The sequence below is a fragment of the Phascolarctos cinereus genome, unplaced genomic scaffold, assembly GCF_003287225.1.
Source record: "Phascolarctos cinereus isolate Bilbo 61053 unplaced genomic scaffold, phaCin_HiC Scaffold_9;HRSCAF=440, whole genome shotgun sequence".
Taxonomy (NCBI): Eukaryota; Metazoa; Chordata; class Mammalia; order Diprotodontia; family Phascolarctidae; genus Phascolarctos; species Phascolarctos cinereus.
The window spans coordinates 202,424,171-202,439,021 of NW_027556402.1; the positions used below are offsets into that span (position 1 = coordinate 202,424,171).

Consider the following 14,851-nt stretch of genomic DNA (forward strand, 5'->3'; position numbering starts at 1 on the left):
CTTGGTATTGGTGGTTGAGGAGAATTACTTTAGCAACAGTGTGGAGGATGCACAAAACTGAGGAGAAACTTGAGGGCAGGAGACCACCCAGGAAGCTATCAGAGCCTGAAGTAAGATGGTAACATTGTAGGGAGTAGGGGAAAAGGGTCAGATTCAAGAGAGTCTGTAGACTTACAAAAGGCTAGATTTGGTAACTGATTGAATAAGATATTGCATGAGAGAGAGGGAGGAGTTGAGGATGAGGTCAGGGTTACAAAGCTGACAGAAATAGGGCAGTTTGGAAGAATGGAGGGTTTGAGGGGAAAGATGATGGGGTCATTTTGGAACTTGTTGAGTTTGAGATGTGGCTAGGAGATACCTAACAGGCAATTGTTGATGCAGGCCTGAAGATCAAGGCAGAACCTGGGGCTGGAGATACACGTGCATGGGCGCGCACGCGCACACAAACACACACACACACACACACACACACACACACGAAATCATATGTGTAGATAGACATATACATATGTGTGTGTATATTTGTGGATCATCTGCATAGGTGATTATAGTTAAACTCATGAGAGCTGATGAGGTTATCGAGAGATAGTATAGAAGGAGACGAGAAGGCCCAAGATAGAACCTGGGGGAAGAACCATGATTCAGGGGCATGCTATCAATAATGAACCAGCTAAGAGATGATTGAGAAGGAGTGGTCATACAGGTATGGGGAGAGCCAAAAGAGGGCAGTGTCAGAGAAAGTATCCAGAAAGAAAGAGCATTCGGCAATGTTAAATGCTGTAGCAGACTGCAGGAAAAGAATGAGGGCTGAGAAAAGACCATCAGATTTTGCAATTAAGAGGTAACATCGGAAACTTTAGAAAGATTAGTTTCATTTGAGTGATGGTATAGGAAGCCAGAATTCAAAGAGGTAAGGAGTGAGAGGAGAGAAGGTGGAAGGAGTGAGCATAAACATTTTTTAAAGGAGTCTGATGAAAGAAGTTATTCACAAGTTCATTTCTTTACCTATATTGAGAATTACCTCAGCACTGCTGTTGTTTGTCCTTTGTTTTCAAAGAGGACCAATGACAGAGCCAATGCAGCATGACAGATCTGGGGAGCTCGTTCTCATCTTTGACTCTGAGTAACCTCTGCCACTGGTTGTGTTTCATTCTGTCACGTATGACTAGTCAGTGTTTCATATTTTAAGCAAGTATGATTTAATTTCAGTACCTTCAGGGTAGAATTTTTAAACACATACCTAGAGCCTCACGTTTTTCTGCTATTTTTTTCTTTTTGGCTTTTCAAGAGTATTGATTTCAGTAGATGGTACAGTGGATCTCAGAGCACTGGTCCTGGAATCAGGAAGACCCAAGTTCAAATCTGGCCTCAGACACTTGATACTTCTTAACTGTGTGACCCTGGGCTAGTCACTTCAACCCCAATTGCCTTCCCCCCCCAAAAAAAAAATTAATGTACTAAATTAAGTCTTAAACAATTAAAAAAAATTTATTTTTTTTTTTAGGCAATTGAGGTTAAGTGACTTGTCCATGGTTATATAGCTAGTAAGTGTCAAGTGTTTGGTCTGAGGACAGATTTGAACTCAGGTCCTCCTGACTTCAAGGCCGGTGTGCTGTATCCACTGTGCCACCTAGGTGCCCCTCTGAAACAATTTTTAAAAAATGCTTTAGACTGTATAAATGAAGCTTCTTCCCAAAAGAGAAAAAAATTTTTTTTGATGTTTTCTTTCAATCCTTTTTCGTAGAAAGAATTTTTGTTATTGTTGTTTAATCATTTCAGTCACATTCTTTGCGACCCCATTTAAGGTTTCTTTGGCAAAGATACTGGAGTGATTTGGCATTTCCTTCAGCTCATTTTATAGACAAGGAAACTGAGGCAAAGAGTTGATTGACTTGTCCAGGGTCACACAGAGAGTGCTCTATCCACTGTACCACCTATCTGCTCTAGATAGAAAGAATGTATTTATCTCTAAATTATAGATTTATTATTTCTCTATCTCCTGGCAGCCACAAGTATTGTGTGTTACAAAGATGAATTCTTATAATAAATAACATTTAGAGAGCAAACTAATTTATATCTTGATCCTCTTAGACTTTACAATTTGTGCACATATGCCTCTATTAACTATTAATAGATAGCGGAGGAAAATATTTTGGAATACATTTATAGTTTGGCTCTCATTATGATGTCTTATTTACCAGCTGTAACTGACCCTTGAATTTTTTCTCTTCTGCTTTGATAAGCATTTTTTTTTTTACCCTCCTCATTGGGAATCCTTAGAAGAAGTCAGAACTCATAAACTTGCTTCTTTAGGTCACTTATTGGTCACTGTTCATTTTAGAGCAGGTGCCAAGATCATCGTTATGACTCGTGCTTCCTTGAGAGATTAAGGCTATGCATGTATCACTGTTAAGAAAAGAAGTGGGCTCTCTTATCCCCTCTCCTACCCATATTTTTATATAACTGCAAAGAATGTTAAACATCTTGTTTTCCTACATAGGTATCACTGTAACATTTTCTAATAAACACATTAACAACTGACCATTATCTAGAGCTCTAAGTTTTATAAAATTGTTCTTCATGTATTATTTCATTTGGTCCTCATAACAGTCCTATGAGGTAAGTGCTACAATGTTACTATTCCCATTTTGTAGACTTTGAAACTGAGGCTAAGAGAGGTTAAGAAATTTGTCCAGAGCTATACAGGGGCAGTTTAGGTGATGCAATAGATAGTATGAGGCTTGGAGTCAGGAGGAAGACTAGCTCTGTGACCCTGGGCAAGTCGCTTAACTCTAAATTTGCCTTAGTTTCCTCATCTGGAAAATGAGCTAGAGAAGGAAATGGCAAACCACTTGAGTATCTTTTTCGAGAATACCCCAAATGGGGTCATGAAGAGTCAGACATGATTGAAATGATTGAACAGATACAGGTAGAAATCCAAAAGGTCCATACCCACACATCTAGTGATTTGGGGCCAAAATTAGTCCTAGGGTCGAGTGCTGTTGGTGCTTTAACTCTTTCTCCTCCCTTGCTCCTCTCTACTTAGCTCTGATAAGTTTGAATAGAATTTCCCTCCCCTCTTCTTCCTCTTTTCCTTGGGCCTGCTTCTTATCATGTTAGCCCTTGATTTTTAAACTTCACTTAGAAGGTGAAGGATTAGGTACTTCTCAGCCTGTGACTATGTTCTCTCTAGCTGCTCTTTTTGGCTCAGTAGCAATGCTGCTGTGATGCAGTAGACATTATTAATGGATAGATGAAAATGAGAGTTCAACTTATGAGCCTTTTACTAAAGTTCTTCCAGATATACTGATGTTTTGTTTGCTGACTTTCTTTCTTTTTTCTTGTGTTTATAGTTATGACATATGCCCCAATAACTGTTCTGGTCGAGGAGAATGTAAGCTCAGTGATGGCAGCGACACTGTCAAGTGTGAGTGTTTAAAATACTGGAAAGGAGAATCATGTGATATTCCTTACTGTACAGATGACTGTGGCTATCCAGATCGAGGCATCTGCAATTTAAGTGGCGTTAGAGAATGCTCGTGCTTCCCAGATTGGCAGGGTGAGAATAATCTTGCATATTTTGTTTGCCTTGGAGCCTCTAACCCCTCTCTCCTTTAAAGATAATTCAGTGAATTCACCATGGGTGTATATCTTCAGCGCATAGACATTTATAACAGTTGAACTTTCCGCTTATCAGGAGCTTTATGCTGTACCTTTAAATTCCAAAGGTGTGTCGTTAAGTTAGTGTTAGCTGTCTAGAAGTGGGTTTGGATTTGAGCCACTGAGCTCAAGAACACCTTGCTTCTTCTTCATGCAAATTTGAATTTAAGAACTCTACATAATCATAGATAGCATCTTGGACTATATGGGGTCATATCAGAGGTGTGGTCTAGGTAGTAAGAAGAATGATTATAAAGTGTGTTTGCCTAGGAGCTTTCACTTAGAAAATCATAGAGAAGGAGAAGGTGTAACATGGTAGGCTCCCAAAGAAGTCAGGTCCTTGAATGGTACTGGGAAAATGGAGATAGCCAAAATGTAGACCAGCGGAGTTTTACAGAATCACCGTCATTTTTGAAATTAACCCCCCTCCCCCCAATGCTCTGCTTTTCCTTTGTGGGAAGAAAAATGGATTTGTTTTTGGAAATCTTTTCCCAGGTGGTTTTTTAAAAAGCATTTTGCTGGCATTACCAATTTTTTCAGTGGTCGTGTGAGTTTGGTTGGCATTTTTAGTTTCATTAATCAAATATTTGAGTGCCTATTGAATGCTTATCATTAAGTAAAAGTCAAACTCCTACCTGAAAATCTGTTATGGCTACTGCATTTTGGGGAGTCTTGAGTTTTGTCTAGCTTTAATATTGCCTAAAGAATATGTGCATGAAGTTTCTGACATAACTAATACTATGTAAGTACCAGGTTTAGTAGCATACAAATTAGAAGAGGGATCCAAGGTTTGTCAGTGCTCTCTTGTACTAGTTTACCAGAGAAATTCTTAGGCTTTGTAATTGTCTTACTTACTCACTGATGCCATTTGCTAAAGGCTACTTCTGGTGCGTGACTTCAAGTAAAATTTAGTTTGAGCCTAAGCTTGTCATAAGCACAGGTGATGTGATTTCAGGTTTTAGTGATGTTTATTTGAAATCAATAGCTATAACTCAGGTTTGGTCCATTAGCAGAATAGAATGGAGAGGTGAAAATTCTGAAGCGTTTTGTCTCCTATATAGATGCTGAGGTTACATATGGGAGAGGGATAAACTTGGTGACATTTCTCTTCTAGGTACATTTTTCTATGATTCATTGCCTCAGTTGTAAAGAACAAACCTCCTCAAATGTAAAATCTTCCTTTGTTTAACCGGTGTTTATTCTGTTTCTCACTAGGACCTGGCTGTGCAGTTCCTGTGCCAGCTAATCAGTCATTTTGGACTCGGGAGGAATACTCTCAGCCAAAGCTCCCCAGAGCATCCCACAAAGCTGTTGTCAGTGGTAACATAATGTGGGTTGTTGGAGGTTATATGTTCAACCATTCAGATTACAACATGGTTCTGGCGTAAGTTGAACGACTTGTATTGTACATTTTGAAAATACGCTTAGTGTTAATTGTCAGAAAAACACTGTGATCGTGAAGAAAAATACCTTCTTCTTCAAACACAATTTTGACATTGATGTTTTGAATTCTCCTACTAAGGGTTTAAAAAGTGAGAGAAATCCACTTCTTTAATCAAAAATACTTTAAACATTTCAGTAGAAACTCAGTTAAAGACTTGGGATTATTCTGGTATTCAAGTACAGAGTAGAATATTTTGTAACATTTAACAAGCACAATACATCTCCTTCTGCTGAGAATATTCTCCTTACTTGGCTTTCTTAATAACTGCTCTCTCCTAATTCTCTGCCTTCAAGTCTTCTCAACTATTCTTTTCCCAGCCAGCTACCATTCTGGCTTGAAGAGAAAGACATCTTAAGCAGATTGGTATTTTCCAAAGAGACTCTGATTGATACTCCTGCTTATATATTCAAACTGGTTTTGGTAGGATGAAATGATTCAAATAGTTTCCTTTAGAGAGGAAACTATTTTTTTGGGGGGTAAAATAATATTTTTTTTCCCAATTACATGTAAAGATAGTTTTTAACATTATTTTTTTTTTTGTTTGTTATGGTTTTTTTTGCTTTTTGGCAAGGCAAAGCAACTTGCTTAGGGTCACGCAGCTAGTAAGTGTCAAGTGTCTGAGGCCGAATTTAAACTCAGGTCCTCCTGACTCCAAGGCCAGAGCTCTATCTACTACGCCACCTAGCTACCCCTTCAACATTCATTTATATAAGTTTTCTGAGTTGTAATTTTTTTCTCCCTCCCTCCCTTACCCCGCTCCCCGTTTTCCAAGATGGCAAGTAATCTGATATAGGTTATACTATGTGCAATCATGTAAATGCATTTCCACATTAGTCATGTTGTGAGAGAAGAAATGGAACAAGAGGGAAGAGCCACAAAAAAACCAAAAAATAAACTGAAAATAGTATGTTTCAATTTGCATTCAGACTCCATAGTTCTTTCTCTGAATTTGATTAGCATTTGGAGTTGTTTGGATCATTGTATTTTTTTAGGGGGGAGGGGGCTAGGCAATGGGGTGAAGTGACTTACCCAGGGTCACACAGCTAGTAAGTGTCAAGTGTCAGAGGTCAAATTTGAACTCAGGTTTTCCTGACTCCAGGGCCAGTGCTCTATCCACTGAGCCACCTAGTTGCCCTTTGGATCATTGTAATGTTGAGAAGAACTAAGTCTGTCATAATTGATCTTTGCACAATGCTGCTGTTACTATGTACAATGTCCTCCTGCTTCTGCTCACTTCATTCAGCATCAGTTCATGTAAATCCAGGTTTTTCTGAAATCCGCCTACTCACCATTTCTCATAACAGAGTAGTATTCCATTGCATTCCTCTACCACAACTTGTTCAGCCATTCTCTAGTTGATGGGCATCCCCTCATTTCCAATACTTTGTCACCCCAAAAAGAGCTGCTATAAATGTTTTTGTGCATGTGGGTCCTTTTCCCTTTTTTAATGATCTCTTTGGGCCACAGACATAGTAGTGGTATTGCTGGATCAAAGAGTATGCACAGTTTGATTGTTCTTTGGGAATAGTTCCAAATTGTTCTCCAGAATGGTTGGATTAGTTTGCAGCTCTACCAGCAATGCATTAGTGTTCCAATTTTCCCACATCTTCTCCAACTTTTATCATTTTCCTTTTCTGTCATAATTAACCAATCTGATGGTGTGAGGTAGTACCTCAGAGTTGTTTTAATTTGTGTTTCTCTAATCAAGAGTGATTTAGAACATTTTTTCATATGACTATAGATAGCTTTAATTTCTTCATCTGAAAACTGCCTGTTCATATCCTTTGATCATTTATCAATTGGGGAATGTCTTATGGTCTTATAAATTTGACTCCGTTTTCTATGTATTTGAGAAATGAAACCTTTATTATAAATACTTGATGTAAAAATTATTTCACATCTTTCTGCTGTCTAATGTTGGTTGCATTGGTTTTATTTGTGCAAAACCTTTTTAATTTAATATAATAAAATTATCCATTTTGCATTTCATAATCTCTGTTCCTTGTTTCGTAACAAATTCTTCTATTCTCCATAGATTTGACAGGTAAACTATTCCTTGGTCTCCTAATTTGCTTAGTGTATCATCCTTTATGTCTAAATCATGTACCCATTTTGAACTTATTTTTCTATACAGTATGAGATGTTGGTCTATGCCTAGTTTTTGCCACACTGTTTTCTAGTTTTCCCAGCAGTTTTTATCAAATAATGAGTTCTTATTCTAGAAGCTGGAGTCTTTGGGTTTATCAAATAGTGGATTACTAAAGTCATTTATTACTATGTCTTGTGTACCTAATCTATTTCCACTTATCCACCACTCTATTTCTTAGCCAGTACCAAATAATTTTGATGATTGCTGCTTTATAATATAGTTTTAGATCTGGTATGACTAGGCCACCTTTCTTAGCATTTTTTTTTTCATTAATTCCCTTGATATTCTTGACCTTTTGTTCTTCCAGATAAATTTTGTTAGTATTTTTTCTAGCTCTATAAAATAACTTTTGGTAGTTTCTTTCATATGGCACTGAGTAGGTAGAATTGTATTTTGTTTGACTCATTCTTGCTGTCTCATGGAGTCATTAACTTCTACTTGCCCAATTCTAATTTTTAAGGCATTATTTTCTTCAGTTAGCTTTTGTACCTCTTTTTCCATTTGGCCAATTCTATTTTTTTTGTCTGTTTTGGGTTTTTTTTTGGCTAGGCAGTGGGATTAAGTGACTTGCCTAGGATCACACAGCTAGTAAGTGTTATGTGCCTGAGGCTGGATTTGAACTCAGTTCCTCCTGAATCCAGGGTTGGTGCTCTATCCACTGCGCCACCTAGCTACCCCCAATTCTATTTTTTAAGGAGTTGTTTTCTTCAGTTAATTTTTGTGCTTCCTTTTCCAAGCTGTTGACTCTATTTTCATAATTCTCTTGCATAACTCTCATTTCTTTTCCTGATTTTTCTTCTGTCTCTCTTACATGATTATAAAAATCCTTTTTGAGCTCTTCCAAGAGGACTTTTTGGGCTTGAGACCAATTCATATTCCCCTTTGAGGCTTCGTATGTAGGCATTTTGACATTGCTGTCCTCTTCTTTGTGTTTTGATTTTCCCTGTCACCATAGGGCTCTTTTTTGTTTTTTGCTCATTTTTAAAAGTTTAGCTCTCCTAGGGTACAGGGATCACTGTCCCAAGCTTTTTGCACTGAAGGCCAAGGACCTTGTCACTGGCTTTCTGCACAGGGGCCTCTGGGGCTGGTGGCTTGCCCGCTGTGCTGGGGTTGCCTGGCCTAGTTGCACCTAATATGCCCTTGGTTCTGGGGCTGGCAGTTTGCCTCGAAGTTAGCCTGCTGTGCCACTGGCCTGCTGAACCAGGATGGCAGGGTCTTGCTTGCTGATTTATGCTGTGGCTAAGAGCCTCACGTTGGCTTGCCCAGACACTGCCTACAGTGTGTTGTGCTCCCCTTTTACCCAAGTGAGACAGACCTTTCCTGAAGTCCTTCTAAGTTTTCTTGGGCTGGAAGATTGTTTCACTCTGTCTTTTTGTGGATTCTGTTGCTCCAGAATTCTTTTAGATGCTTGATGTGATGTTTTTTTCCAAGGGGAAGCTGGGAGAGCTCAGGCAGCTTCCTGGCTTCTCTCCACCATCTTGGCTCCACCCCACTGAGGCAACTGTTTTTTTAGAAAAATTTAAGATTTTTATTGACAATTTTGGTTTAACATTATACCTTATCTTCCTTACTCAATAAACTGTCCCTCATAACAAAGAATAAAATAAGAGGGAAAAGGAAACTAACCGGTTCATCACCTAATACTGTATATACAGTATCCCACACCTTTAGTATTACATATCTGCAAAGAAGTGAAGGAAGCATATTTTATAATCTGTTCTTGTGTCAAGCTTTGTGACTGTAACTAATACTTAAGTTTCCTTTACATTGTTCTCATTATGGATGTTGTTTTCCTGCTTCTCCTTGCTTCACTCATTATCAATTCATATGAATGTTTTGATGCTTCTTGATTCTTCATATTAATAGTTCTTTACAGCACAGTAACATCTATTACATTCACGTACTACAGTTTTAAGCTATTTCCTAATCAACATCAACTTTGTTTCCAGTTTTTTGTTGTTACTAAGCATCGCCATGAATATTTTGCAATATGTGGGACTTTTCTTTCTGTCTTGACATCCTTGGAGGCTACATGCTTAGCAGTAGCATCTTGGATAATGGACATTTTAGTTACTTTTTAAATCCAATTCTCAGTTGGTCATAGTTAGACATTCATAGCTCCACCAGCAGTGTCTCAGCGTGTCTCTCTTTCCATAGCCCCTGCAACACTGACTGCTTCCATCCTGTCATATTTACCCATTTGCTTGGCATAAGGTGAAATCTTAGATTTGTTTTGATTTGCATTTCTCTTATTATTGGTGTTTTGAAACAGTCTTCAACACGGTTGTTAATAACTGTGTTTTTGAGAAGTGTTGTTCATAACCTCTGACCACTTGTTCATTGGGGAATGGCTCTTGGTCTTATATTTGTTATCTTTGTATATATCTTGGATACCAGACGCTTGTGAGATGTTTGCTGCAAATATTTTTTTTTCCTAGTGCACAACTTCCCTTCTTTTCTTTGTTACATTGATTTTGTTCCTACAAAAGCTTTTCCATTTTATGTAATTAAAAGTATCTGTTTTGTTTTTTGTGATCATCTCTATTATTTATTTCTTTAAGTACTCTCTTCCTAGCCATAACTGTGAAAGACAGAACTCTCAGTGACTGTATTAGCTTCATTGTTTCCTATAGCCATTAGGGGAGCAGGTCATAGCAGAAATTATTAGCAACTAATACTTTTATTATGACTAAGCCCTTTAACTTACAGTATGTTGTGCTTCTGTGTCATTAAAGAAGTTCTACAATTTGAAAATTCATCTACAAAGACAGTTGAATTGTTTATTCTGGTTGCATGGACTATTTTAATATGAATTTCTGTTTAATAGATTACCTAGAAGCTCTTTGTTTTGGAGATTCATACATACATACGGGCATGCATGTAGCATGCATACATACACACACACATACATGGAGGTTGCCTCCTTTCTTTTCCAGAAGCTAATTGTACATTCCACCATTATTGACATCTTCCAATGACTTATCAGAGGCTGAAAGTGACTCTTGCTTCTCAAAGGCAGTGCTATGGACTACAGACTTTAGTAGGTCTTATTCTTTCATGGTGCTGAGAGTCTACTTAATTGCACTTAAGAGATAGATAATAAGCACAATTGTGAGCTTTGTTGAAGTGTTAAGATCTTTACCGCCTTTGAGATCTTTACCATAGCAAGATGCTGCACTTTGCCTTTGTCCAGAAATAACACAATGACTATACATAGGTGTTCTTGGTTCCAATTTCATTTAATGAGAGCTGCAAAGATGTAACTTGCACAGCCGGTTATCTGGCTGGTAGTAAGGGTGAGCCCTGGCTACCTTTGGCCCCCTAATTATTCCATTTCAGTATCCCAAAGGGTCATATCTCCTGGGCTTGTCTTGTGACAAAATTACAGGATTTCAAAACTGGACAAGTTCTCAGTGGCCAGCTAGTCCAGCCTGTAACAGAAGAAGAATCCCCACTATCACGTAGTTGACTTGTATGGTTTAATTATCCATCCCTGTATGTTTAAACTTATTTCTGCAGAGCTGTTCCCTGCTTTTTGATCTGGGCTTTGGGCTTTCTGCTGTTTTAATTGGTTGGGAGCTAGGATCTCTCAGTTCCTGCTTTTGGATCTTTGCGTTTTGTTTGGTCATGGTTTTACTTATAAAGGTAGTTGGTCCTTTAGCATACAATCTAGATCATCAGGGCCTTGGCAAATTTATCTTTGTAGGATAGGGCTGTTTCAGAAATGTGTTGAGGACGTTACTAGGCGAGTGAAAACTTATTGATTTCCTTTCTTTTTCTCAGGAGGCAGTGAAGACTCTCAGATGATGGTGTTGCCTTTGTGGCTACATCAGAAACAACAAAGCTTTCTTAATTTGCAGAGCAGGATTTTTATAAATACATTTGTATGTAGCAACCATAATGAGGTTTTCTTGAGTAGAGTAACTGCAAATGAGCCGTTATACCTTCTCTCATTTCACTTTTTAGGACCTAACCAATTATCCCAATACACCTACCATGTTGGAAACACTTTGAGTACGAACCCAGTGATTGATTGTAGGTTTCTGGTCTGATAACCTATCCAAGTTTGGAGAATTTTGTAAGCCACAACGACTTGTAAAGAAAAATCTACAAAGGCGTTGGGTAGGGAGTATCCATGTTGGTGAAATCTTTGACTTCTTGAAAGTTTTGAAGTGTGGTGATACATTGGCTCTTTAGCAAAAACTGATTTCAGGGAAATCCTGTGATAGTTATTGAAAGTCAAACAAATCTTCTTTTAGATAAGTAATATAAATTGTTTTAGGGAGTAGGGCCGAGAACATCATATTTGTTACTCAAAAAAGTATTTACTTGTGTTCAGTCTTGAAGAGTATTTCTTTTATCTACTTAGTTGTTTAAAATTTAATACCAAAGGGGAATGTAGCTTTAATGATGGTGAATTATTTGTGGATTGGTGAAAAACATTTTAAGGCTTTTTTCCCCATCAGAGTCTACGTCATAAACTGTCATAGGTAAATAATAATAGTTTAGGAAAATTTTGATGCTGTTAAGGTCATATCTTGTAGTAGGTGTAAGAGGCAGTGCGATGTAATAGCAGGAACCTTCACTGGTCATGGAGTTAGAAGATGTGGATTTCAGGCCCAGTAGTGCTTAGCTCAGAATGTGACCGTGGACAAATAATTTAACCTTTCTGAGATTCATTCTTCTCATTTCTTAAATGACAATGTTTTTACTGCTGCCTACCTCACTGGGTTCGTGGAGTCATAAGATTTAGACCTGGGAGGGACTTGAGAGAATATCTACTGCAACCTCTCATTTTATAGATGAAGAAACTTAGGTCAGGTATTAAGGAACAGCTGGGATTTGAACCCATGTCTTCTGACTCCAGATGTTTTCCACCCAGTACTTGGAAAGTACTTTGTAAATCTGATTTGCAGATTGTGAGTTACTTTGACCTATTTTCCTTGTGGACTTGCTTTTATCTTTTTTATTTCTTGGAAAAAATAGATCTTTACTGAAATCTTTTCATGTCACCTTCATTTCCTGATATTCAAGTTTTTTATTCACATTTAGGTCATAATTACACTATGCATTGGGGATGTATTAGACTGCGTAGTATCTCTTGATTCTATTTCATTGCATAATTTGTTGAGTTCAGTAAGTATTAAGTGCCTTCTGTGTGCAGGAACCCTATGCTAGGGGAGAGGGTGGGAGGGGGAAGATAGTGAAATTTAGATAAGGCATAGTCACTGCCCTCATGGAGCTTACAGTATAGTAGGAGGACTATGACACTTTGGTTTAAAAAAACAACAACAACTAATGTCTTAAATAACATGTTATACCTGGGCTTTAAATATGTCATCTTTATATTAATGGCAGATATCTCTCAAATATTTTGCCTTTGTTGATGCTATTTAAAGAAATGTTTAACTTTTATGAAATGCTAGTAGCTGACATTTATGCGGTCTTTTGTAGTTATGGTAGATTTCACATACGTTATCTTATTGGTGTTATGAGTCCATTTTATAGATAAGTAAACTGAATATCAGGGAGCATAAGTGCCTTGCCCACAATCACAAAGCTAATTAAAACACTAAGGGTTGGCTTGCTATTAGTTCAGGGTGGTTTCCACTGCCCTCTCTGTGACTATGTAGGCAATAGGCAGGAATCTGACTTTGGTAGGTGCATTTTTGTTAGTGCTTGGGTTCTGGACATGATGTTTAAAAACTTACTGACCTTGATCTTGTTAATAGCAAGTTCTTCCTGGTAGTTGGACAAATGATAAAATCTTAATTCAAAAATAATTCACAATACATTGTGTTGTACAGGAGTAATTTGATTAAGCACTCTTAATTGCCCTTTTAACCTAAAGCTTTTAAGTTTACTTAGAAATGAATTTAAAATTTTACATGCACACACAAAACTTTTAAAAAACCTAGGAGTTTTTTAGGAAACAGAAAGGTCTTTAAAAACATTTTTTTTGTATTGTAATTAAAATGGTTATAATTGCTTTCTAGGTTTGTTTAAAAAAATATGAAGAATTAGAGAAAGATCCAGAAGCACAGATTTGGGAATCACACTGTTTGTAAATTTGTCATTCTTTAATTATCCTTGATAGTTTGAAATAACAGGCACTCTCTGTCTCAAACACACACACACACACACACACACACACACACACACTCTCTCTCTCTCTCTCTCTCTCTCTCTCACTCTCTCTCTCTCTCTCTCTCTCTCTCTGTAAGGCAGTTCTATAGGAATAGTGGAACAAATGGGGCAGTTTGCTCATGGCATCATAGCAAAATGTTGCAGCTTTTTAGTTGGGTTGTTAAGGGTATGTTTGTACTCAACATTGAATTTTGTATAATGAGTTAAAATAGAAGGCCTGGTAATGAAAGTAAAGGTTACCAGTTCCAGATCACAATGAGCATGAAATAAAGTGCATGTGAATATGAAATCCCTTAACAGCTCTTAAAATAACCCTTCAGCCTCTCCATATGTTGCATGTCTTCTCTTGCCATCCTTTCCCCCCACCTTTCAGTCTGTGGGCTGAATTGAAGTCTAGCCTGGGAGTGCTGACATGTAAATTCTTTATTGAAGTTTCAGCGTGGGCTAGTGTATACAGAGCAGGCCTCAGAGCCAGGAAGAACCAGGCTCAACTTCTGCCTTTGAAACATAACAGCTATGTGACACTGGGCACGAAACTTAATCTCTCAGTTCTTTAGGCAACTCTCTGACAATAAGTTGCAGAGAAAATGCCTGTCTGTGTGGGTAGAGGGTGTTTCCTCCCCTGGATCAATAAAAACACAGGCCTAGTCCCTATCCCTATAATGAAGCAATAGCACCAATTTGGATGGGTTGGTCATCAGAAATAACTGTTGTCCATAGCAGTTATTATTTGCTTTCCTTTTTTTATGAGTACCAGGGTCATCCCAGGTACTTACCTATCCAAGTACTTACCTGGTGTGACTAGATGGCTCCTTCTACCCCCTCCCCATCTCTAGCAAATTCAGTGTGATTCTGTAGAACTGATAATAAAGAACAAAATGTGAAATACTTTTGTTTTAGTAAAACCATAATCTCTCCTTGTTGTACAGGTATGACCTTGATGCTGGGGAGTGGCTTCCACTGAACCAAACTGTAAATGATGTGATTGTCAGATATGGTCATTCTTTGGCATTGTACGAGGTAAAATGTCTCTGCTAAGGGATAAGAAATTTAACTTTTCTGTGATTGTTTAATTTGTATTATTGTATTGTTGTTAAAAAGAGATTTAACATGACTTTTGATTGGTAAAATCTTGCCTCCTATGTGGAAAGCATAATAAAAGGCAGAGCAGTAGATAAGTAGAAATGAAGAAGTTTAAGCTGACTTTAATATCTATCAGAGTGATTTTTAACAGAATTCAAATTGTATTAGGGAAACGTAATTGTGGGGCAGGACACTTAAAATCCTAAGACACACTGAAGTTTCTTATGTAATTAGTCACAAGCATATCTTTTCATAAATGTTTAGATCACTTGAAGAAAGAATAATTATATTACCCAATAAGACTGTACAGTAGTTTTCACATTTTTTTTTCCTTTTCTCTATGTTAGGGAATAGTGTGAGAAACCTGT

At 37.7% G+C, this 14,851-nt stretch overlaps 1 protein-coding gene across 1 annotated transcript in view; it reads left to right on the forward strand.

Moving 5' to 3' along the window:
• Positions 1 to 14,851, forward strand: part of ATRN (attractin) — a 215,992-nt gene that overhangs the window by 62,037 nt on the left and 139,104 nt on the right. The window contains 3 exon segments of the mRNA XM_078148561.1: positions 3,354 to 3,559; positions 4,876 to 5,044; positions 14,330 to 14,420. Coding sequence (XP_078004687.1) covers positions 3,354 to 3,559; positions 4,876 to 5,044; positions 14,330 to 14,420 — 466 coding nt within the window.